Source organism: Canis lupus, chromosome 28, assembly GCF_048164855.1.
Source record: "Canis lupus baileyi chromosome 28, mCanLup2.hap1, whole genome shotgun sequence".
NCBI lineage: Eukaryota > Metazoa > Chordata > Mammalia > Carnivora > Canidae > Canis > Canis lupus.
Window position 1 is genome coordinate 30912504 of NC_132865.1, and position 27336 is coordinate 30939839.

The 27336-nt window shown below is 36.7% G+C and overlaps 1 protein-coding gene and 1 long non-coding RNA gene across 5 annotated transcripts in view; one reads left to right on the top strand and one right to left on the bottom strand.

Annotated features, from left to right (window-relative positions):
- RAB2A (RAB2A, member RAS oncogene family) overlaps positions 1-27336 on the bottom strand; it is a 92245-nt gene that overhangs the window by 13927 nt on the left and 50982 nt on the right. For 3 of the 4 annotated variants that reach the window (XM_072804530.1, XM_072804533.1, XM_072804532.1), the window contains exons 4-6: positions 25703-25785; positions 25200-25292; positions 13640-13751 (exon numbers count right to left, since the gene is read on the bottom strand). In XM_072804530.1, coding sequence (XP_072660631.1) covers positions 13640-13751; positions 25200-25292; positions 25703-25785 — 288 coding nt within the window. Of the gene's footprint in view, positions 1-7789; positions 7889-13639; positions 13752-25199; positions 25293-25702; positions 25786-27336 lie in introns of all 4 variants that reach the window. The other variant, XM_072804534.1, reaches the window with a different exon arrangement.
- Positions 5474-14002, top strand: LOC140620365 (uncharacterized). Its single transcript, XR_012020166.1, has 4 exons — positions 5474-5593; positions 7243-7407; positions 12577-12737; positions 13393-14002. It is a non-coding gene; the product is annotated as an uncharacterized lncRNA (long non-coding RNA).

The following is a 27336-nucleotide window of genomic DNA, read 5'->3' on the forward strand; positions in this document are numbered from 1 at the left end:
TTCAATTTTCATTTTTTAAAAAATTTATTATTTATTTATTTGTTTATTTACTTATTTACTTACTTACTTATTTATGATAGACATAGAGAGAAGGAGAGAGGCAGAGACACAGGAGCAGGGAGAAGCAGGCTCCATGTCGAGAGCCCGACATGGGACTTGATCCTGGGACTCCAGGATCGCGCCCTGGGCCAAAGGCAGGCGCTAAACCGCTGAGCCACCCAGGGATCCCCTCAATTTTCATTTTTAAGAAGATCTGAGAGGCAGCAACACAGAGGATAGAAAAATGAAGGCAGAGAATCCAATAGCAATGACAAAAGAGAACAACTTGGGGAGGTAAAAATAACAAGACACAAGTGAGAGCAATATGTATTTACTGAATGTGAAGGGTAGGGAAAAAGAATCACTCTAGGACATAGGCCACTGAAGAGTCAAATATCCCTATGGCCTGTTAGGTAAGAACAGAAAAGCATTTATTAGCATAGCAATTAGGAGGTCCAGGGTAACCTTGGCCATGGTAGAAGAAGTCAACCTGTAAACTGAGGTGTGGAAAAAAAAAAAAAGAGGAAATGGAGATGGATCTTACTAGACGATAGAAGAGAACAAATTCAGAACTGGGAATGACAGGTTTTTGTTTTTAAAATGGTTGAAACTGGACAGCCCGGTGGCCCAGCAGTTTGTCGCCGCCTTCAGACCGGGGTATGATCCTGGAGACCCGGGATCGAGTCCCCCGTTGGGCTCCCTGCATGGAGCCTGCTTCTCCCTCTGCCTGTATCTCTGCCTCTCTCTTTCTCTCTCTCTGTCTGTCATGAATAAATAAAATCTTAAAAAAAAAAAAAAAGGTTGAAACTCGATTATGTAATTATATGCTGAGAGCTAAGAATCACTAGAGGAGAGGATGAGATCGTTTAAAGGATTGTTTCTGAGGAACAGAAAAAGATAGCAGTCTCCCAGGTTGTTCTGTTAGGTAACAGAGCTGAAGGAACTTCACGGTCTCTATACTCCTCAGAGCCTGCCCAGGAGCAGCAGCATCAACAACACTAGACAGACAGTTCCAAAGGCAGGTTTTCAGGCACACCGTGGACCTAAAGAATCAGAATCTGCATTTTAACAGGATTCCTAGGTGATCTGAGTGCACATTAATGTTTGAGAAGCACAGTTCTAAAAAAAAGAAAAAAAAAAACTTTTTTTTTTTTTTTAAAGTAAGCTCTACATCCAACGTGGGGCTTGAACTCATGACCCTAAGATCAAGAGTCATATTCTCCACTGAATCATCCAGCCAGGTTCCTCTGGAAAAAAATGTTTCTACAAGATATTGTGAGCTGGGGCACCTGGTTGGCTCAGTGGTTGAGTGTCTGCTTTTGGCTCAGGTCGTGATCCTGGGGCCCTGGCATCAAGTCCCACATTGGGGTCCCCACAGGAAGCCTGCTTCTCCCTCTGCCTGTGTCTCTGCCTCTCTCTGTATCCTTCATGAATAAAATCTTAAACAAACAAACAAAAACCAACCAAGATATTCTGAGCTAAGGAAAAAGCAGTCTCCACACCCTCAACTGCAACCTATATGTTACCATGAAGAGAATAAGCAAAATAAAAAAGACCTTAATCCTTCAGATACCACATTTTCCCTACCCCAATTCCATTTTTGGGGAGAATGATTAAATCATACTGGGACACCTCGGGGTTAAAAGTGCCCAAGTTTCTTAAAAGGGGGTTCTCAGGGACACCTGAGTGGCTGAGCAAGATCATGGTCTGGGGATTGAGTCCCATATCGGGCTCCCTGCGAGGAGCCTGCTTCTCCCTCTGCCTATATCTCTGCCTCTCTGTCTCTCAAGAATATATAAATAAAATCTTTTTTTTTTTTTTTTTAAAGGGAGGGGTTCTCAGAAACTAATAAACTATTGTGAATTCTGGTTATCTACAAGGGGGATACATGCAGATCCTCCTAAACATGTTTGACCATGGAATCCTATGCAGAGGTGATCATTTTAATTAATGCTCCTCAAAAGACAGAATAATCTTCAATACTGCTATTCTCTACTGTGTGGCACAGTAGAAAGGGGATAACATATGAGAAAGAACTTTGACAACATGCCATACAAATATACAGCAGCATTATTTCAGGTACTTGGCATGTTTTAATTGCTTGCAAATTCTTATGAAACACATTTTCTACTTATGGGACTCTCTTCTAAATGCTGACATCACATGTGTGCAATCAACATCACTGGATTCCAGTGACAGAAGGAGGTTCTTATAATCTTCATTATCAACTCCTCAGTTTGTCAGAGGCCAGATTTTCCTGGGACACTGCAGAGTAGGACACTAAACAAATCTGTGGTTCTATTTTTTTTTTTTTTTTAAAGATTTTATTTATTTATTCATGATAGTCACACAGAGAGAGACAGAGAGGCAGAGACACAGGCAGAGGGAGAAGCAGGCTCCATGCACCGGGAGCCCGATGTGGGATTCGATCCCGGGTCTCCAGGATCAGCCCCGGGCCAAAGGCAGGCGCCAAACCGCTGCGCCACCCAGGGATCCCCAAATCTGTGGTTCTAGAATGAACTGCCAGAGGGCGGCAGCTGGAGAGGTGTTTCTGTGAGGAGCCAGCACAGTTACCAGGTCACATGATATCTTGGTGTCCTCAGTGGCCTTCAGGTCACTTGTTGAAAACAGAAGTTAAAACTAATATTCAAAAATATTTACTGCTGGTCACATAGTTGATTATTTTCCTATCAGTAAAATCTTTAGTAAAATGGAAGTCAAAGTATTTTTTTCTTTTTTGTCAGTCAGAGGTATAAAAGAGCCTAAATCTCATTTTCCTAAAATGTAATGACACTATAAATGCTCTGCATACTCAGCAGAAATATTACTTGAATAAATGATAGGCAACTAAATGGGTTTTCCCCTCTATATGCTATGCACTCAAATAGATGGGTATAGCATCCAAATATCATGTTTAAGAGATCACTACTAGAAACTGTAAATGTAAAGAATTAAGTTCTGGTCTCCTATTACTGTGGGAATACCATCCAGACAAAACTATTTCAGTTGAAATTGTCTATTTGATTTCATTGACATTTAAGGAGATGAATTATGGGGTGTATTTCTACTATCACATTTATGGGTGTATTTCCTCAGTGAATAACAAAAAGGATAAATGATAATAGCACGTTTAGAGCCATCCCAAGTTGTATAAAAGTGATTAAAATCCATTTCATAGGAAGGATGAAGTCCTTTATTATAACTTGTAACTCAGAAATTATAACTTGCAGTTTGGAAACCGACATACTTAAATGTAATACTATGGTAGTTTGCTAATACAGAAATGTTTTACATGGAGAAAGCTTTCTATCTTTGTGTGTAAATAACAAATGTTTATATGTGTGTGGTACTGTTATATATGATTTTATAAATAGATCTTGTCTGAGGAATTCTCATCTTTGTGGAGTAATATCCAGTTGAGGCAGACTAACATAATTTTATCTTTATGCTCTCTAGAAAATAATTTGAATTTTTTTTGGGGGGGGAAGGGAGGGGAAGGGCAGAAGGAGAGGGAGAGAAAGAATTCCAAGCAGGCTCCATGCTCAATATGGAGCCCGATGTGGGACTCAATCTCATGACCCTGAGATCATGACTGGAGTCAAAATCAAGAGTCAGATGCTTAACTGAGCCACCCAGGTGCCCCCCAAAAATAATATTTGAAAGTATAGTCTTGGTTTTGTTTTAAATTTAAGATCCCAGCTGAAGATCAGTAGAATAAATTCAGGTAAGAGCAAAATAGAGGGTACAGGAGAGGCTAGAGTTAAGGAAAATACAAAGTTCAAGATACTGTAAGTAGAGCAGTGCTGAATGATGGTGACATGGAAGGAGAAGGTCATTAGGGTTTAGGGATGGATGAATTGGATCTAGGTGTCAAAATCACCAGAAAGATGTTGAAAACAGCTGAGGATACTCACTGAAGAATTCACAGCTTAGAAAGAGCCCATCAAGTAGAAGTGGTGTCATTTCCTAATAGCATTTTCCAGTCTTCCCCCTCTCCCCTAGATTGTCATTGAAATAAAGCACTTTCTAAAGAAGATTTTATTTATTTTAGAGTGAGCAAGTGAGAGAATCTCAGGTAGATTCCTCACTGCATTTGGAGACTGACGGAGGGGGTAGGCCTCAATCTCATGACCCTGAGATCATGACCTGAGCTGAAATCACGAGTCAGACGCCCCTGAAATAAAGCATTTTTAAGGTCATCATACACATCCCACCTACTTCTAAATGAATAGAGAGGAGGCATGTACTATGTGGAGTTGCTGGTGCTTCACTTCACTGATTTTAATTGTATCCTGTTACTCTGGCTCGGTGTTTTTCAATCTCAATACTACTGATATTTGCATCAGATAATTTTTTGTTGTGGCAAGCTATTCTGTGCACTTTTCTCTAACACCAGTTTGGCTGTTCTTCCCCTCAAAAGATCCTTCATGGATGAAATCATTAAGCCAAGTAGTAAATCAACCGATCCACAGATAAATAGTAAACTTACTTCCAGCAACAGCTCAATAATGCTGGAAAAATGCTGTCATCTGATGCTGCAAATTAACCAATCTGTTCCAGGGAAGTTCAAAAGTTAAAAATTTCATGGTCTCTATTTGCATTATAGTAACTAGAACTTGATTAAAATATAAAAACAGATTACAGCATAATAGCAAAAGCCAATAGGTCTAGTAATAAACATTAAGGAAGCATCACTCTATCAGGTTTAACCTTAATGAATAATCATGTAGTTTTAAATTTCTAAAAAGAACCTTTATTTTTTTTTAAAGGTCCTTCCTTTTTTTTTTTTTTAAAGATCTTATGTATTCATAGAGATACACACACACACAGAGAAAGAGAGGCAGAGACACAGGCAGAAGAAGCAGGCTCCCTGCATGGAGCCTGACGTGGGACTTGATCCCGGGGCCTCCAGGATCACACCCTGAGCTGCAGGCAGCACTAAACCGCTATGCCACTGGGGCTGCCCCTCAAGAGAACCTTTAGTCAAATAGTCCATGATCAAGACAGTGGTATTGTATAAATCATTTTTTTAAAAAAGATTTTATTTGTTTATCCGTGAGAGACAAGAGAAAGAAAGGCAGAGACATAGGCAGAGGGAGAAGCAGGCTCCCTTTAGGGAGCCTGATGTGGGATCCCCACGTCCCAGGACCCCGGGATCACGACCTGAGCCAAAGGTAGATGCTCTACCACTGAGCCACTCAAGCATCCCCATTCTTTTAACATACTGTAGTCTCCCTTTATCTGTGGTTTGGTTTTCCATGGTTTTTGTTACCCTCAGTCAACCATGTTCCAGAAACAGATGATCCTCCTTTTGATGTATAGTCAGGTCAATAGCAGCCTAACGCTATGTCACAATGCCTAAGTCATGCATTTCATCTCATAACACAGGAGTTACATCATCTCACATCATCACAAGGGTGAGTACAAGATGATGTTTTGAGAGAGACCACATTCACATAACTTTCTGTATGTTATACTGTTATAATTGTTCTATTTTATTAAGTTATTGTTATTAATCTCTTACTGCACCTAATTTATAAATCAACGTTCACTGGTATGTATATATAGAAAAAAACAGTGTTATATAGGGTTTAGTGCTACTTTGCAGTTTGAGGCATCCACAATTAAGAAGGGGAGACACTACTGTAATTCTCTATTTTATATATATAAAAAAAAGGCTTTTAAGAGAGTTGTCTTTTAATGCAGGGGCTCTCCAACTTCCTCTCTATACACTATAGTCTAAGACTGGCTAGGAATTGAGTACTTCTCAATAGATTATACAAAAAAGGTTTAGCGGGAATGCTTGGGGGCTTAGTCCATTGGGCATCTGACTCTTGATTTCAGCTCAGGTGGTGAGCTCAGGGTTGTGGGATCAAGGCCTGTGCTAGGCTCTGTGCTCTATGTTGAGCTGCTTGACATTCCCTCTCCCTCTCCTGTTCCTCCCGCTTGAGGATGTGAGGGCACAGACTCTCAAATTAAAAAAAAAGGTGTGTGTGTTTGGGGGGGGCGGGGGGAGAGGATAACGACCTTCTGTGAGCTGCCCAACAACCATTCTCACTGGGTGAGTAGGATATGTCATTAGGATAGCTGTCTTACTCTTAAGCCTGACATGATCCACTCTCCCAGAAATGGGTCCTCTAAGGTTAAGCAGTAAGCCGAAATAAATTCTGTCTGAGCTCAGAGTCTGAGATGCTACCCATTGTGCTAACCTGCCTCTCCCATGGAGGATGGCATGACAAGACATAGTACTTAGAACATATCTCCCTGAAATTAATTCCTGTGTGCTCCAATGCCAAGTCTAAGCCACTGAGAACCTATAAAACTAGCATATTTACCTCTTATTCTTCTTTGGATTTAATTCTAGCAGGCTAATTCTTGCTTAATTCCTGGAGATCATAGATGCCAATTTTATGAGCTGTATACTTTCCCATTGAGGTACTGGCTCTCCTACCCAGCACTGGGCACTGGTGCTGAGTGCCCATTACAAGGCAGATGCCTAAAATGCTGAGCTCTCCTCCTTTCCTCTTCTCAACGCAGAAACAACACCTGTTAGTCATTTCTGACCTCAAAGAAACTAAGTACTTATTTTCCAACATTAATTGCTGAATGAAATAAAAAAGGGGATGCTACTCATACTTGATATCACATATAATTATGGAATTACTACTAAGTTTGTTATGTATAATAATGGTATCATGGCTGCATGTTTTTAAATTATTGCCACTGACATATTTATAGGTAAAATATTTCTGGAATTTACTTAAAAAACAGAGGACATAATAAAAAGAGATCATCAAAATGTCAAAATGGTGATAACTTCTGAAGCCAGATGACGGATATATAGGTTTACCTTTTTTAAGCGGTGACAACTGTTTAAACTGATTTAAAATAGTTGCACCATCAATTTTATTGTGAGCTGACCAAAATAGCTTTAATACAGATAATGTAGAAAAATAAACTAATGGATAAACATATACAGTCATAAAAATGCTCTTTGCTTAATGATGTACTTAATTGGGTTTTAAAGTCTGACACACACAAAGGTCATAAATGAACTCAGTTGTTAAAAAAAAAAAAAAAACTAGTTTATATGGAAGTGCAAAAAAATCTAATGTTTAGCTCAATTTTAGAATTCTCCCCTTAGTTACTCTGCTACATGTAAAACTCATCCTTACCTAACCAGGTCTTTCTTATTTCATATAGCTCGGCTGTCTCTTTTATGATTAACAGTGTAATTTCGAAGGAGAGGAAGAAAAAGACTCCATGCTGAAGAGGGAGCCCGACACAGAGCTCAATCCCAGGACCCCGGGATTATGACCTGAGCCAAAGGCAGATGCTTAACTGACTGGGGCACCCAGGAGTCTCTAGGTTTGTCATTTCAAGAAAGTGATATAAATGGAACCATACAGTATGCAACCTTTTGGGATGGACTTTATTCACTAAGCTTAGTTTTCTGGAGACTCATGTAGGTTGTTGCATGTATCAATAGTTCATCCCTTTTTATGCTGAATAGCATTTTCATGGTGCGGAGGTACTATATTACTTTGTGTAACTATTCATCTGTTGAAGGACATCTAGGTTGTTAACCAGTGTTTGGCTATATTGCGAATAAAGATGCTATGAACATCTGTGTATTGGTTTCTGGGTAAACAGAAATCTTCGTTTCTCTGGGATAAATGCTCAGGGGAACAACTGCTAGGTAGTGTGGTAACTGAATGCCTAGTTTCTTTTTAAAATTTTACTTACTTACTTATTTATTTCATAAACTCTAGCCTCAATGTGGGGCTCCAACTCACAACCCTGAGATCAGGAGGTTGCATGCTCTGCCGACTGAGCCGGCCAGGCGTCCCTAAAAGATAAATAGCTGAATGTTTTACATTTAACTCCATGATCTATTTTGAGTTAATTTTTGTATAAGACTCAGGTTCATTTTTTTTAAAAGATTTTATTTATTTATTGAAAAAGAGAGAGAGAGAGAGAATGAACTAGCACAAGTAGGGGGAGTTGCAGCAGGAAAGGGACAGGCAGGATCCCCACTAAGCAGGGAGCGTGATATGGAGCTTGATCCCAGGACTCTGGGATCCTGACCCAAGCTGAAGGCAGATGCTTAACTGGCTGAGCTACCCAGGCACCCTGACTCAGGTTCCTTTATTTTGTCCATGAAAGTGCAATTGCTAGAGCACCATGTATTGAAATGGCTATCTTTTTCTAGAAGTTGCTTTTGTACTTTTGTTAAATCACTTGGGCATATCTGCCTGGGTCTATTTATGGATTCTCTGTTCTGTCCCACTGCTGTTATGTATCCATTTCTTTACCAATATCACACAGTCTATATTAAAGCTTGAAATCAAAGAGTGATTCACCTAATTTATTCTTTTTCAAAATTGTTTTAGCTATTTCAAGTCCTTTGTCCTTTGTATTTCCTAATATTGTCAAATATCTACAAAAAAATCTTACTGGAACTTTGATAGGAATTGAGTTAAACCTCTATCAATCTGTGAAGTGACATCTCTATTAGGTTTACTCCAAACAATGAACATAGTATATCTCTTCATTTATTCAGATCTTTTTAAACTTCTGTCAGCATTTTTCAGTTTTTAGCATATATGTCCTATCCTGTACATGTTATTTTTAGATTTATACCTAGGTATTTCATTGTCTTTTTGTGTGATATAGATTGTATTGTATTTTAAATTTTGGTGTTCATTGCTATATACAGAAATATAATAGTTTTTTTAAAAAGTAAATTCTGTGACCAACATGGGGCTCCAACTCATGACCCTGAGATCAGGAGTCACATGCTCTACTGACTGAGCCAGCCAGGAGTGCCATAAATACAATAGATTTTTATGTATTTGTCTTGTATCCTGTAATTTTGTTGAACTCACTTATTAACTAGTTTGTGTGTAAATCCCTTGGGATTTCTTACAGAGATAATCATGTCAGCCACAAATAAAAAGCTTATTTTTTCCTTTCTGAATTGTCTGCCTATATTTGCCTTTCTTGCTTTATTGCACTAATTAGAACTTCCACCAGTATCTTAAATAATGGTGAGAGCAGACATCCTTGCCTTATTCCCAGATCCAAGGGCTAAAGCATTTAACCTTTTGTCGTAAGCATAATGTTAGCTGTGGGTTTTTAACAAGCTGAGAAAGTAGTCGTCCCCCCCCGCCCCGTTTTTTTTAAAAAACATGTATGGGTGTTGAATTATGTCAAATGCTTTCTCTGCACTGCTATATTGTGGTTTTATTTCTTCACCTAATTAAAATGGTAGATTATATTGACTGGCTTTCAAATATTAAACCAGCCTTGCATCCCTGGAATAAATTCCATTTGGCCATGATATAATAACGTATTTTATGTAGGTACATGTGTAGGATTTCATATACTGTTGAAATTCTATTTGCTAATATGTCATTGAGAAATTCTGCCTATATATCCTATATATTAAGAGGCATCAGTCTGTACTCTTCTTTTTTGGTACTTTCTTTGGTTTTGGTGATCAGTGTTACCTTCATGTTACCTTCATAAAATAAATAGGGAAATGTTAAAATTATGAAATGAATTTCCTTAATAACTATACAGACTATTCAAAGTAATCTATCTCACACAAGGTGAGTTGTAGTAGTTTATGTTGTATTTTTTTATCCATTTTATGTAATTTATTATATTTATGTATTGTTCCTTTGAGGTCTACAGATCTGTAGTTTTATGTTCTCTTTTGTTCCTGATATTTGTAACCTCTGAATTTTCTATTTGCTTCTTTGTCAATCTTTTTTTTTTTTTTTTTTTTTAATTTATTCGAGGGGGGTGCAGAGACACAGGCAGAAGGAGAAGCAGGCTCCATGCAGGGAGCCCGATGTGAGACTCGATCCCGGGTCTCCAGGATCACACCCCGGGCTGTAGGCAGCATTAAACCGCTGTGCCACCAGGGCTGGCCGCTTCTTTGTCAATCTTGATAGAGGTTTGTCAGTTTTATTGACCTTGAAAAAACAGTTTTTTATTTTTCTCAAATGTCATTTTCCTGTTTTCAATTTCACTGATTTCTGCTCTTACCTTTATTATTTCCTTTCTTCTACTTGCTTTTGGTAGGAGCTAAGATTCTCGACTTGAGACTTTTCTTCTAATGTATGCATTTAATGTTATACATTTCCCTCTCTGTACTGCGTTACCTCTTACCTACAAATTCAGGGAAGTTATAGTTTCATTTTCATTCAGTTCAATGTATTTTTAAGTTCCTTTTAAGATGTCCCCTTGAAACATTATTTAAAAGTGTGTTGTTTTAGGTTCCAAGTCTCTGGAGATTTTTCTTCCCCTGTTATCGCTTACTGAAAACCAGAACTAATAGAACTGAAAAGAGACAAATCCATAATCATAATTGAAGACTATTACTGATTTCTAGTTTAATTCCATTGTCTAGTTTATTTCCAGTTTTCTGTTGGTGTTTGCTTCACGTATCTTGCAGCTCTATTGCTTGATATATACACATTTAGGATTGCTAAGTCTTCCTGGCAAACTCTTTTTTTATTACTATACAATGTTCCACTCTGTCTCTGGCAATTTTCTTTGCTCTTAATTTTACTTTATTTGATATAAATAGAGCCACTCTTGCTTTCTTCTGATTGTTTGCATGATATATCTTTTCTATCATCCAGTTCACTATTTTCCTTTGTCCCTTTCATTCTGCTGTTAACCCTATCCACTGAGCCTTTTTTATGTTATTAAATTTTTTCAGTTCTAAAATTTCTATCTTGTTCTTTTTACTTATATTTCTTCTGTTGAGACTATTCTTCACTTGTTTCAAGCATGCTAATTGTTTTTGAGGCATTTTTATGATGGTTGCCTAAATAATCTAATAATTTTTGTTAGTTCTAACATCTCTTGTCATCCTGCTCTATGTATCTTTTCTTTTTCTTTTTTTTTTTTTTTTGCATTCGGTTTGAGATCTTCCTGGTTCAGGGTATGAAGAATGATTTTCTAGCGAAATCTGGAAATTTTGAGTACTGTGTTATGAGATTCTGGATCTTATTTAAACCTCTACTTTTGCTGGCTTCCTCTGGTATCAATACCACAGGAAAACAATGAATGTGGGAAAACTTGTTAAAGCAAAATGACGGTAGAAGTAGCACCATAATTTTTTCTGCTATGTTTGGCTGTAGTAGAATGGTTATTTTCTAAGAACTTTCTGTCTTGTTAGGCTTTCTTGGTCCTTTGGCTAGAAAGTAGGCTTTTTTCCCCCCTGCACCCGCTGGCCTTTCTGGATTGCCAGTTTTGCTAGAACCCAATCTGAGGAAAACCAAAGGAAATCACTGCTATGTCATTTTCCTCAGATCCCAAGGTCTCTTAAGCTGGTTGGCCTTCTTTTCCCTACCTTTCAGCCCTCTTTTAATTGTTTTACACATAGTATTCAGAGTTTAACTGTACTTGGTAGGTGGAAGAGGTGAAAGGAAGTCTACGACATTTTTCTAGATATTGACGCCCTTTGGTTATTGCTTTCATGTTCAATCAGTTCCTAAGTCATGCAGAGATTCAGATTTGACTTTGCCCTTTGTGGATCAGAGAATGGTCCCTCTGCCTTCTCAAAATACTTGATCATGAAATATTTTTAGCTTGTAGATAAAATCTTATGGATGATTGTTATGTAATGCCTGTCTATGAATCTTTTAAGAATGGAATTTAAAAAGATTATTTCTTAATATCCTTGGTTTCTAGAAGCAAATTAATATACATAATTAAGTTCTCTCATGAATATAGGAAATTCCTGCCCAGATCAAATTTAAACAATTTATTTTTATTATTAACACAGATTTTCTGTAATAAGTGCTGCTAATAGAACATTAATAGAAGTGTTCAGCAAATGACAATAGTAATTTGCTGCTTACACATAAATACCTACTGTTTAATTATTTAAAAATAAGGAAAATGAACACAAATGAATCAGAAAGAGAACTAAAGGGGCGCCTGGGTGGCTCAGTCAGCTAAGCATCTGCCTTCAGCTCAGGTCATGATCCTGGGGTCCCGTGTCAAGCTCCCTTCTTAGCAGAGAGTCTGCTTGTCTTCCTCTCCCTCTGCTCCCCACCACCTCATGTGTGTGCACTCTCATGCATATAAATAAATAAATCTTAAAACAAACAACCCTCCTCCCCCACCCCAGAACTAGAAATCTAGGATTACTTTCCAGTATTTGATTCCTTGTGATCTGACTTCATAGTATGTTTTTTTTTTTTTCTGGTAAATTTTATTTTATTTTTTTACGTAGTCTCTATACCCAACACGGGGCTTGAACCAATAACCCAGAGATTAAGAGTTGTAGGCTCTTCTGACTAAGCCAGCCAGGCACCCCATAGTATGGGTTTTTTAATTAAAATGTACACAATTCTGGCTTTAGGGTTTTCAAAATCAATGAGAAAATCAATAATCAGTAAGGATATGTTTGAGATCGTGAAATCTTCACAACACATTGGCTCTTATAGTTTCCAAATACAACACCTCTAATAAAGGAGCGCCTCCTGAAATAGCTTTATCTGTCTATTTTAGGTTGAACAAAGAGGCAGAACAAATTTCTCTCTGGGTTCACTGTGCAAAGTGCAGTATTACTCTTGTATGTTGTAATTACTGGCAACGAGAAGTAAAAAGCATTAATTGGTGGCTGTAGGAAATGCATTAAGGGCAGTCACAGAACACCTCATTAAATATAGGTAAGTATAATATCTTACCTAACAAAGAATTTTCCAGTGAAAATATTAATGTTGCTGAATTACTGTAGTCAATTTCTGGCTTCAAAAGTTAATTAAAAGAGCTCCAAGTACATTCTTAATAATATTTACTCACTGTTTAATATGTCAAAGTCATAGTGTTACCTGCTGCCTAGCATCTTATTCTTGGCTATCCTTAGAAAAATGACGTTCTTAAATCATTTATTTTCTAGAATAACTTTTTGTAGCTGCTGCTAAGATTCTCACCCAGAAGGTGGGAACTACAGCATTACCGTAGGCAAACTACTTATTTTCTTAGCCTCTTTCCTGCCTTTTATAAAATAGAGTGTAGCAATACTTTTAGAGAGAATTAATCATCTAACTCATCTATGTATAGTACATAAACACCATACCCAAATACAGAAAGCATAAGAAGAACATGATGTGTTCACAAAACTTGTAGCAGTTTAGGCTGAGCAATGGAAATAATTGAGTTATTTTAAATTTTATTAAAGATGGTAGAACTCCCATGCTTTGTGTAATGATACACAGAAAGAATACCTTCCCTATTTAAGTAAAAGTAGATACAAATAGCTACAAATGTTTTGTATCTTGATACATTTCCAAATTTCATTAGTGTTCATTTTTCCTCTCTTAGGATAAATATATACAAAGATGTGTTAAAGCATTTGGCTTCAAGAGAAGGCTCAGAATACAATTTAAGAGTCTGATTTAAGATGAATGTTATAAGGCAAGGTATTTCAAACAGAAGAAATCTTCCTACTCTATGATAATCAAAGACTAAAGAGCTTATGGAAGATAAACCAGTTAATGAATATTAAAGTATATAATACATTTCAATTAAGTAAAAAGATGATGAACATTTAAAAGGACCTCTTATTTACCTCTTCTACATTGGAAGCAGTCTTAGCAGAAGTTTCCATGAAGATAAGTCCATGTTCTCGTGCAAAAGCTTCACCTTCTTCTTTTTTTACTTCTCTTCTTGATTCTAAATCACTAAATATGGGAAATAAAAGGCCATATTATTAACCAACACAGTATAAATACAGGCATCTGTGCAGAGTGTACAAAAAGATTCAAAGTTGGGGGATCCCTGGGTGGCGCAGCGGTTTGGCGCCTGCCTTTGGCCCAGGGCACGATCCTGGAGACCCGGGATCGAATCCCACATCGGGCTCCCAGTGCATGGAGCCTGCTTCTCCCTCTGCCTGTGTCTCTGCCTCTCTCTCTCTCTCTCTCTCTCTCTGTGACTATCATAAATAAATAAAAATTTAAAAAAAAAAAAAGATTCAAAGTTGTGCTATTTTTTCAATTAATTTTTAACACATAACAATCAACTGCATTATTCTGGGTATTATGAAGGTCAAATGGTTAGTGCACAGTGCTTTGTTTCAAAGAACAAACAATCCAACAGGAGAAGACTCTGAGTTAAGAGTCCTAGAACACTAGAAGAGAAACCAAAATGGAACATTTACCCCACACCCTGCTTTTGAGGATACTGGGTTCCAAAGAAGGGAATTGTTTAACTCAAAATAATTCAAGAGAGTAGAGCTACACTAGTCTAATCTTCCAGACTGAGTTTCTATGAATATGATTAAAAAATAAATCACATAATTTTCAGAAGCTCTAGGAAACTGCTTAACAAAATCCAACAAACTAAAGAAACATTAATTAGATTATTAATCTCACTTGGTTTGATTCCTAGTAAAACTGTGAATAAAGAGAGGGAGAAAAACAAGTCTTTTTTTATTTTATTTTATTATTTTTGAAAAACAAGTCTAAGAAGGTTTGGGAGGGAAGCATGGTATTCATTTTTATTTTACAGGAACTGTATTAGTAAGGTGGAGAGAAAGTAGAGGTCTCTTTCAAGTGTGTTTTATTGTAAAAATTTTAATACCTTATTATGATTTTATTACTATAAAATATTTTAAGCACACAGAATAGGAGAATGGAGAATAGAATACCCATGTACTTCCACCTACCCCTGACATTATCTTGACACATTTATATCAGACTTTTTCACTGAGAAATAAAATCAAGTTATAGGTGATTCACCTCCTGTGTACCCATCTATTCCTAATCTCATTCTTTCCTCTTTCACCTCAAAGGTAACTTCTCTGTATTTGGTGTTTTCACTCTCATGTATGTTTTTTATATGTAAATTCATGTTTTTAGCCATACAGTAGTTTTTGCATATTAAAAAAATTCAGATGTAGTTATTCTGCAACTTGTTAATTTTGGTCAACATGATATTTTTTGGATGTACCAACATAATATATAGATATCAAGTTTTTAAACATTTTATTGCTATATTACATAGTCTACTGAATGAATGCAACACTACTTTCAACTTTCCATTTCACAGAGTTGTAACTTTTCGTTATTATAAACAATGTTACAATAAAAATTTATATGGCTTTTGGTGTACATGTGCCAAAAATTTTCCAAGGCAGTATTTTTCCAACTGTACCGTGACTCAGTGAATTAGAAAAAGGAATAGAATAGAAAATATCAGGGTGTATCACTTACTGTTTCATAGACTTTGTTTTTTTAGGTAGGTATACATATGTGTACTAGGACATTATATAAAAATGTATTTATTTTAAGTCAAATCAGAAAGCTCAAAAGCCATTGCACCTGAATATATACTTAGTACAAAGGTGCTTTCCAAAACAGCTGTATAATTTATACTCCTAGCACCAATGTTTGAAAGTTCCCATCACATCACAACCTCACCAACATGTGATAAGATCACACTTGTTAATATATGCCACTCTGATGAATGTGAATGGTATTGTACATTTATGTTAATTTTCCTTTAGCTTAATATTAGTTTCATAAATGCCTATTATCATCATTATTACATTAGAAATACAGAAAAAAAAACAAGAAAAGGAAGTCATTCCTTCATTCAACAAATATTTACTGAATGCCTTTCATTAGCCAGGAATTTTAGTAAGCACTTGGGATACATTAATGAACAAGTCAGACAAAAAAAGTGTACATTCCAAAGAGGACAGACAATAATAATGAGTAAAGAATATAGTATATTAGAAAGTGGTAAATGTGGAAAAGCAGAGTAAGCAGAATCAAGATTGCCAGGGAGAGGAGGAAGGTTACTCTATTAAGTGGCACAGTCATCCTAAACTTGACTAACTTGTAATTTCTTCTTAGTCCTGTTTTTCTACCCAAAGTCACCTTTCTCAGATATATGCACAACCCATGCTATATCTGCAACTCTGTGTCTGAATTTTCTTCACTTAATATTAGAATCTGTATCATTACATCCTTTCCACAAATACAACTTTCAGTGACTAATAATATCCCATCACAATTCACTTAACTAGTTCCTTGGATGATGAGTAACAGAATAAATCTAATACTGTGTGAATTATCTCACTGAATGCACTTGACTTGAGGAAATGGAGGAACAAAGAGGGTAAGGAAAACAACCAAGTTCACAGTCTAGGAACACCTGATGGAGTTGGGATCACCACCCCAGATCACTGTGCTATATAGGGATGGCTTTTTCTTTTTTTTTTCTTTTTTAGATTTTATTTATTTATTCATGAGAGATACAGAGAGAGGCAGAGACACAGGCAGAGGGAGAAGCAGGCTCCATGCAGGGAGCCCAACGTGGGACTTGATCCCAGGTCTCCAGGATCACACCCCGGGCCGAAGGCAGCGCTAAACCGCTGAGCCATCCAGGCTGACGAGGATGGCTTTTTCTGATAATAATTGAAGAGGTTTTTGTCAAATATGGAAAAATGCAAAGAAAAACTACCCATAATTTCACTTCCCACAGGTTATTAATGTCTTGAATACAACTCTATGTTACTCCTTTATTATTGTCTATTTCTTCTTACTGGAAGATGCTCATACCCACTTCCATATTTTGCCTTTTCTTCACTCAACTGTATATTGTGGACCATTTTCCCATTTTGCAGTCTTCTACAATATTATTTTTATTGAGTGTACAGTAAAGAATGGTGGTACTTTATGCAAAATCCACATCACATGAATTAGGGATAAAACCAAAGATGTTATCCACCTAATGTAAAGTCTCATCTACCTAATATCACTGTTTCAGCTTTACAAATTCAGCAGGAATTAGATACCATTAAAGCTGGCTGACCAGATAAGCTGTCAATTATGTTTACAAAGTTGTAACTTAGCTCATTATCAGTAACTGCTGTTTATGAAATTGAAACTTCTGAGTGATTTTGTAACTTTCACAATTGTTATGCTTTAAAAATAATTTATAACATGTCATCCAAGCATTTAGTGGTGCAAGTGCTCAAAAAACACTCCTAAAAATCTGAAACCTAGTTTGATATAAAATATTACAAACATGGGGTGCCTGGGTGGCTTAGTGGTTGAGCTTCTTGCCTTCAGCTCAGGGTGTGATCCCGGAGTCCTGGGATCCAGTCCCGCACTGGGCTCTCTCTGCAAGGAGCCTGCTTTTCCTTCTGCCTATGTCTCTGCCTCTCTGTGTCTCTCATGAGTAAATAAGTAAAATCTTAAAAAAAAAATTAAAAAAAAAAATTAGAAACAGAACCACAAGGACGTGTCATGCTGTTTAAAGGCCCATGCTATGAAATATCAGTGGTAAAATGAGCATAAAAAAGGCAAATTAAGTTTACATATATTACTTTTTTTTTTTTTTAAAGATTTTATTAATTCATTTATGAGAAACACACACACACAGAGGGGGGCAGAGACACAGGCAGAGGGAGAAGCAGGCTCCATGCAGGGAACCCGATGCGGTACTTGATCCTGAGACTCCAGAAATCATGCCCCGGGCCAAAGGCAGGCGCTAAACCAGTGAGCCACCCAGGGATCTCCCAAGTTTACATATATTGGAGCATAGGCAGGGATAACATATCTAACTATAATCTGAGGGCCTCCTGTCTGCCAAGCCCTTTCCTACATCTGGGGAGAGGCCACTTGTAAAACAGACAAAAATCCCAACTTTCCTGACCTCGTGGAGCTTACATTCTAGTAGAAATAAAAAATGGGGAGAAAACACTAGCAATATTGATGTGGTTACATGCTCCTGGAATTCAGCCCCCTTATCTGACAGTCTTTCTTAAGGGAAAATCAGCTTTTAATTACTCAAATTCTTCAAGAAAACACCTTTACCCTTAAGTATCCCTTATCCCCTTTTAAGCATATGCCACATCTTATTTAAACAGTATCTTATTTGGGGATAAAATTACTGTTTTCTACTAGCACTATCTCTGATTATATTTGCATTTGCAAATGTTATTTTAGGAAAGAGGGTTAAAGATATGTACCTTTGAGGGATTGTTAAAAAAAAAGGGGGGGTGGGCAGCCCGGGTGGCTCAGCGGTTTAGTGCCTGCCTTCAGCCCAGGGTGTGATCCTGGAGTCCCGGGATCAAGTCCCATGTCAGGCTCCCTGCATGGAGACTGCTTCTTCCTCTGCCTGTGTCTCTGCCTCTCTCTCTGTGTGTCTCTTATGAATAAATAAATAAAATCTTTAAAAAAAAAAAAAAGGAAATGGCATTTAGAAATGCATGGTTTTTCTTGTTATATACCCTTCTTTATTTTGCTTGTTTCCTCAGTTTTCCAGGCATAAAAATCATACTGTTGTCTTTGACTTTTCACTCTATTAATCCTCTTTAAATTGTTTTCATTACTTAATTATCCTTCTTTCCTAAACCATTCTCTTAATTCACACCCTCTTTTTGTTTAGGGTTTGTATTATAATCCTTGACTATTAAGACTTTTTCATCTTTGTAGAGTCTGCTTCCTATTTCTTGTACAACCAATTTAAAATGCCATAGTAAGAAAAATTTGTGTCATCTGTCACTCTGACTAGGTCAGTGCCCTTCTCAAATCCCTTCACTGGCTCCCTACTGCTTAATGCATCTAATTCAAAAATTGCCTATTCCCTGTTTCCATGTCTACCCCAATTCACCTCATCTAATAATAATCACCTCATTTATCTCTGTTCATCCCTATTCACTCTTTGCACGTCATACATTCTTTGTTCCCTTCTCCTAGTTTCTTCCTTAAAATGTCTTTCCATTGCTACTATGCTCTTAATTATAAGCGCCACCCATCTATAATCATTAGAAACACCTCTTGTATATAGTGTGCTTTTCCTTTTCACATTTAGACTATAAGCTCCTCATGGGCAGGAACAAAATTTAAGCCACCAGTAAGTTGCCACCCACCACGTTTGAGACACAAGGAAAACATTAGTAAGATTAAAAGTATGAAATTCTCTTTATTCTCCAATAGTCTCCTCTTATTTTTTCACACATCACCACTGAATGGTAGTATGAATACTTCTGTATCACAGAGACTAAAGTTTTCCTAACAATAGCTTTAATCTTAAAAGCCTTGAGATAATTTAAATGAGGAAAGAGTAACAATGAAAGGTCTTAAGCAAAGGCCAAGATGACAGATCTCTAGTTACAAGGAAGTAATCAATAATTGGCCTTTTATAATCGAAATATTACAAGTAAATATTTTCTCTTAACAGCAAACTTTGATTTCTATTAAAATAACTCTTTCTAGGGCAGCCCTGGTGGTGCAGCAGTTTAGCGCCACATGCAGCCCGGGGTGTGATCCTGGAGACTGGGGATCCAGTCCCATTCGGGCTCCCTGCATGGGGCCTGCTTCTCCCTCTGCCTGTGTCTCTACCTCTCTCTCTCTCTCTCTCTCTCTCTGTGTCTCTATGAATGAATAAATAAAATCTTAAAAACAAATAACTCTAAAATTAAATCTATACAGTATGCTACTTGCTATCTTACTATTTTTACAACTTTACTACAACATAATTAATCTAAAATAAACCACACATTTAATATAAAATGATGAGTTTGACATGTTTACTAGTGAAGCCATTCACCTCCTATGGATTTCCTCACACTCCACTGTAATCCATCCTTTCCTCCCACTTTACTGCTAGGCAACTAATGATCCGCTTTCTAAATTTTCCAGGATTTTATATAAATGGGATCACATGGTGTATCTTCATTTTTGTCTAGGTCTTTTCACTCAGCATAATTGTTTTGAGATTTATCCATTCTGATGCATAGTATCAATAGCTCATTCTTCTTTACTGAGTGGAATATATTCCACTGTATGACTATATCACAATTTACGCATTCACTTATTATTTGAAATGTGGGTTGTTCCCACTTTTGGGTTATTACAAATAAAGCTGCTAGAATATTTGTGTGTAATTCTTTGTGTGGCCCTATGAAAACATGCTTATGTTGGATAAATACCCAGGAATGGAATGCCTACGTAGTACGGCAGATGTATATTTATTTTCTAAAGAAACCACCGAATTGTTTTCAAATGTCATTGTATCATTTTACATGCCCCAAAGCCATACAAAGGTTTCAGTTCTTCTATATCCTTGCCAATACTTAGTATGTTAATCTTTTTAATGTCAGCCATTTTAATGAGTGTGTAATGGTATATCATTGAGGTTTTAAACTGCATTTCCCTCATGACTAGTGGTGTTAAAATATTTTTTATGTGCTTCCTTGCCAACTGTATATATCTTCTTTAGTAAAGTGCGATCCAGACCTTTTGCACATTTAAAAACACTGGGCTGTCTTTTTATTAATGAATTGTAACATTCTTCATTATTCTAGATATAAACATTTTGTTGGATATAGGTTTCATGTGTTATAATATTTTCTCCTAGTCTTTTGCTGTTGTTTCTAAGATTTTATTTATTTATTCACGAGAGACACAGAGAGAGAGAGAGGCAGAGACATAGGCAAAGGGAGAAGCAGGTTCCTCCTTGATCGAGTCCCACATCGGGCTTGAGTGGAATCCAGGACTCCAGGATCACGCCCTAAGCCTAAGGCATACACTTAACTGCTGAGCCACCCAGACTTCTCTGAAACTGTCTTTTGAAGAGCAAAACTTCTCAATTCTGTTGACCTTGAGCAACATGGGTTTGAACTGTGAAGGTCCATTTACATGTGAATTTTTTTCAATAAATACAGGACAGTACTGGGGTGTGCCTGAGTGGCTCAGTCAGTTAAGTGTCTGACCCTTGATTTCAGCTCAGGTCATGATCTCAGGGTTGTGAAACGGAGCCTGCTTGGATTGAACATGAAGCCTGCCTAAGATTCTCTCCCTTCCTCTCCCTCTACCCTAATCCCCTCAAATTATAGTACAATACAGCAGATGTATTTTTTTCTTCCTTACCATTTTCTTAATAAGATTTTCTTTTCTCTATTGTAAGAATACAGTATTATAAGATATACAACATACAAAATACATGTTAACTGACTATTTGCTATCAGTCAATAGTAAGCTATTAGCAGTTAAGGCTTTGGGGAATCAAAGTAACATTAGTTTTTGACTGTGTGTTGTTTAAAAGTCAAGTATATAGTTATTTTTTCCCCCTTTATGCCTTTTCTCTGTCCCATGTAAAAAAAAGTTTGACAAATCAACAAACCTAAAGGGAACCAATGGAATGGGAAAAGATACTTGCAAATGACCTATCAGATAAAGGGCTAGTATTCAAAATCTATAAAGAACTTACCAAACTCCACACCGCAAAAATAAAAAATCCAATTGTAATATGGGCAGAAGACATGAACAGGCATTTCTCAAAAGAAGACATACAAATGACTAACAGATAATATGAAAAATGCTCAATATCACTTATCATCAGGGAAATATAAATCAAAATCACAAGGAGATACCGCCATACACACTGGTCAAAATGCCTAAAATTAATTACTCAGGAAAAAATAGATGTTGGCGAGGATGTGGTGCATCCTCTCTGCAAACTGGTGCAGCCATTCTGGAAAACAGTATGGGGGTTCCTCAAAAAGTTAAAAATAGAACTACTCTATGACCCAGCAATTGTGCTAGTCGGTATTTATCCAAAGGATAAAAATATAGTGATCCAAAGGGACATATGCACTCCAGTATTTATAGCAACAACGTCCACAATAGGTGAAATATGGAAAAAGCCCATATGTCCATTGACAGATGAATGGATAAAGAAGATATGATATACACACACACTAAAATATTTTTTTTAATTAATTTTTTTTTTATTTATTTATGATAGTCACAGAGAGAGAGAGAGAGGCAGAGACACAGGCAGAGGGAGAAGCAGGCTCCATGCACCGGGAGCCCGATGTGGGATTCGATCCCGGGTCTCCAGGATCGCGCCCTGGGCCAAAGGCAGGCGCCAAACCGCTGCGCCACCCAGGGATCCCACACACTAAAATATTAATCAGCCATCAAAAAGGATGAATCTTGTCATTTGCAATGAGGATGGAACTAAAGGTTATTATGCTAAGTGAAATAACTTAGTCAAAGACAAATGCCCTATGATTTCTCTCATATGTGGAATTTAAGAAACAAAACAGATGAACACAGGGGAAGGGAAGGAAAAATAAAATAAGATAAAAAGAGAGGGAGACAAACCATAAGAGACTCTTAACTACAGGGAACAAACTGAGGGTTGTTGGAAGGGAAGGTGGGTGGGGGGATGAAATAAATGGATGATAGGCATTAAGGATGTAATAAGTACTATATTCAAGTGATGACTTATCAAATTCTACCCCTGACACTAATACTACACTACATGTTAACTAACTTGAATTTAAATAAAATCTTGAAAGGAAAAAAAAAAGATAAACAGTGTCTGACAAAACCAAAGTCACTAAAATTTTGTTTTCTTCTAGAATTTTTTTTTAATAGAATCATTTACATCTTTTTTTTTTTTAAGATTTTATTTATTTATTTATTCATGACAGACAGAGAGAAAGAGAGGGGGCAGAGACACAAGCAAAGGGAGAAGCAGGCTCCATGCAGGGAGCCTGACGTGGGACTTGATCCTGGGTCTCCAGGATCCGGCCCAGGGTTGAAGGTGGTGCTAAACCACTGAGCCACCTGGGCTGCCCTCTTCTAGAATTTTAAAATATTTTTTTCTCTTACACTTAGGTCTATGATTCACTTCTAGTTAACTTTGTATATGGTGTGAGGTAAGGGTCAAGGTTCATTTTTTTGATACATGGCTATTCAATTGTTCTAGCATCATTTGATGAAAGGATTATCCTTTCCCCTAATTAACTGTCCTGGAACCTTTGTCAAAAAATTGACTATATATACATATATATATATATATATATATATATATATATGATTATAATAAGTTCACTCTGGTATTGGCATAGGTAGACATAGATAGGGAACAGAGTAAAAAGTCCAGAAATAGACTCATATATATATATATACGTCTACCTATGCCAATACCAGACTGAACTTATTATAATACCTTTACAATAAACTTTGAAATCAGTAGAGCGGAGCCAGTAAATCCCCCAACTTTGGCTACTCTATGACCTTTGCATTAAATAAATTTTTTATTTATTTTAAAAAGAGAGAGAGAGAGAGTGCGTGCATGCCCATGAGTGGGTGGATCAGAGGGAGAGGGAGAAACTTAGGCAGACTCCATACCAAGTGCAGATCTCACAACCCTGAGATCATGACCTGAATCGAAACCAAGAGTTGGATACTCAACTGACTAAGCATCCCAGGTGCCCTGATCTTTGTATTTTCATACAAATTATGAAAACAGCTTATTAACTTCTACCTCCTTAAAAAAAGCCTAAAGAATTCTGATTGGGATTAAAATGAATCTTGAGGCAATTTGGGAAGACCCACCATCTAAAAAATATTTAGTTTTCAATCAATGAATTCAATATATCTCTCCATTTACTTAGGGTTTTATTTTGGTTTTTGTTTGTTTGTTTTGACTGAAGACTCTACATTTAAGAAAGTAGTCATTTCACAAAGGAAATTCAGGAAAGCCATGTTAACTAGAGCTTAGAGTTGGGGATCAAATAGCTATGAAGAAAATACTTTCTTAAAAATTGTTTAGGGATTATTTATTTTTTATTGAGATATAACTGACATATAACATTGTGTAAGTTTAAGGTGTACAATGTGTTGATACATTTATATAACACAATACGATTACCACCATTGGTCTTAGCTAACACCTCCATCATATCATGTAATTATCATTTCATTTTGTAGTGAGAAACACCTTTGTACATATGCTTTTTCATATTGGGACTATAAGGTCCTCAAGTGCAACAACCAGTTTTAAGCCACAGTAAGATGCCACCCACCATGTTTCAGTCACAAGGAAAACACTGGTAAAAGTATGAACATTTGAAAGTGCTCATTTTAGTTGTTTCTACTGTAATTTTCTTTCTTATTTTTTTATTTAAAGATTTTATTTAGGACACCTGGTGGCTCAGCGGTTGAGCGGCTGCCTTTGGCTCAGGAGTGATCCTGGAGTTCAGGATTGGGTCTCACATCGGGATTTTATTTATTCATGAGAGACACAGAAAGAGAGAGGCAGAGACACAGGCATTGGGAGAAGCAGGCTCCATGCAGGGAGCCCGGTGAGACTCGATCCTGGGACTGCAGGATCATGCCCTGAGCCAAAGGCAGGTGCTTAATCGCTGGGCCACCCAGGCATCCCTCTACTGTAATTTTCGACTAAAATTAGTGAAAACTTTCCTACATTCTAAATTTAATGTTCAGAGAAGGTATGTCCAAGAAACTGTTTTCCCATGTTCTATTATTTTAAATGTAAAGCACAAGGGACAGTCACTGCAAATAATGGTCCCTAGAGAGATTAAAAAAAAAATCAACATTAGGATGACACTAATATAAAGCCTTAGAAATAAGCTGAGGAACACCTGGGTGGCTCAGTGATTGAGCATGTGCCTTTGGCTTAGGTTGTGATCCCAGAGTCCTGGGATCAAGCCTCACATCAGGCTCCCCAGAGGGAGCCTGCCTTTCCCTCTGCCTATGTGTCTGCCTCTCTCATGAATAAATAAATAAAATCTTAAAAAAAAAAAAAAAAAGCTTAAAAGTATTAATGTGATATCTAGTAAACAATACTAAAAATGTTTCAGGACTTTAAGTGGAAATACACTTGATTAATAGATGTATTGCATGAACTTGTAATGAACATTTAGTCATGAAAAAGAGAAAAAATATTTTTCTGAGTTCTGTACACATATTTATTTCTACTGTAAAGTATTTAAAAAATTTGGATTAAAAAAATTAATTTGGATAATTATTTTTTTTATTTGGATAATATTTGACAGTGATTCACCCTCCAAATAAATCAGATTACTGATTAGTCAATAATTAGTAATAAATAATTACTAAACGATTTCTCATGATAATAGTAATGATGATTATAACAATTTCCAACAAAGCTTAATATCTGTATTTTAAAAACCAAAAGAAACAGTCTTAGGATTTTCAAAATTTTGTAATTTAAGAAACCAATAACTTACATTTAGACAAACATGTAAGATGAGCACTTTAACAATTATCACATAAACAGCTATCCACAGCCTCCTTCATCATTATTGCAAAAAAGCTTTAAATTAGTCTTTTTACCTTTTATTTCCAATAAGCATAATGACCATGTTGGAATTGGAATGCTGGCGGGCATCTTCTAACCAGGTTGTCAAGTGGTTGAATGTATCTCTCCTAAATAGAAAAGAAAATTTGATCACTATTTCCAGTGTGTTCCCCTAGCAGTGTACAACGAACAGTATACATTCCATTAAAGGTAACTATTTTCAGCCATATCCACTTATGTAATGAGAAACAGCTCTCAAGTACAGTATCTGGAAATAAAGTGTAACCTCACTTTGGAAAATTCCAGTGTATAAATAATATTACCAAATTGATTAACCTGGAGGTGCTTATTTATAGAAGAAAATAATTCAGTTGCAGATTTCTGCAGTAAATTTAAATTTAATTAGAGACACACAAGTTTTAAAGTCAAACACCCAGGGCATAAAGGCAAAACCATACTTTTATAACTGGCAATCAATGTTTATTTAGAGAAAGTCTCTGCATTGACCAAACAAACGGATACATTTCCAAGTTCTCACCTTGTAATATCATACACTAGTAAAGCCCCTGCTGCACCTCTGTAATATGACCTTGTGATGGAACGAAAGGACTCTTGCCCTGCCTGTGAGGAAAGAAAAGGTTGAGAATTTTCTTTAATAAACTGTTCTCTACACATTTTCTTTTTATTCATATAGAATGTGGGGAGGTAGGGAATGAGCATGTAAAGGAAAAGAAAACTTCACCAGTCTTAGGAAAAAGTCACAAAATACCACTATTGCTCAAGTCAACCAGACACACACGTACCCCCGCCCCCCCCGCCACACACACCCCAGACCTCTAAACCTTTTTTGGCAATCCCTGACAACCCAATTTACTGAATGGCTTCACAATACATGAATCATTATTAGAACACAGAATGGACTCCTAGCAACTAAGCTCTGAAGACAAATTTGAAAGGAAGCAAATAACCCAGAGCCTCACATTTGAATTCAATAACCCACTCCCTGGGGCAGCTGTTGACACTAGAATAAATAAAGTCCATTGTAAATAAATGATGAATGACATCTTTACGCCCACCATCTGCTGGTGTAAAGGTTGTTGGAAGGCCAAGGATGCAGATTTTATCAGTTATATCATAAACTGCAGTGAGCTTTCAACAGTCATCAGATGGAATTCTTTGAGCAATCATTTTATTATGAAAAACAGAAAATGGTTCTGAATTTAATTTATATAATTTTTTTCTCCACACTTAATCAATTTCCTCTGTATGTGATATATAATGCTTGTCAAACAGCAACAGGATGTAGAAGTCATCTTTATATCCACTTGTGAAAACAGACTTCAGAGATTATGCAAAATTAGTTCATTTTTCTCTCTTACTGGTGCACTAATATTCTGGTTTTTAAGAAGGCTGGTGAGGGATATACATACGGCCTCTGAGTTTTAAAAATGAGAAAAATGAAAAGTATTATCAGAAATACTTGTGCATTTTTGATCACTTCTATAGCTTCTGAGGAAAAAAAAACTATCTAAATTAAATAAACACCAAGCCAGTTTTCACAATTTCTGTATTCAAAATCTACTAACTTGAACAATATTCTTGTTTGTATGCTGAGTTTTGATCTTTCAGTGTAACTATACTAAACCTCAGAATTCACACAGACAGCTTAAGTTTTGCCTTGTTCTAACACTCCACACTACAATTCCTTGTACTTCTTGGCCCTCACAATATATATATATGGGCCCTCCCTCCCATGCTCTCCACTCTGAGTGCCTAGCACTGGGTCTGGCACACAGCAAACATGCAGAGAAAGCCTTTAGAATAAAAGAATGAATCCTAATGTCTTAATCGAGTGCACAAAACGGTCATTACTCCATCCCACTGAAATAAGTAGACATCAGTAAATCCTAACATGCTAAAAGATTCAGTAAAAATAACTTCTATGTGGAAACTAAAGATTAGGCCTTCTCTCGGTAACTTGCAAGCAATTCTAGCACTTTGAATGTCTTTGGCCAAACTGAATCCTGAGAAAGCCATCACACAAAAGAACTGTACAAATAGCTGATTAATTTCATATAGTTCGAGGTTAAAACATTAGATAATACTAGTTGGAAACATGAAATTCATTAAAATTACTTTTATATAATTTATTGAGATGTATCTTTCCAAAAA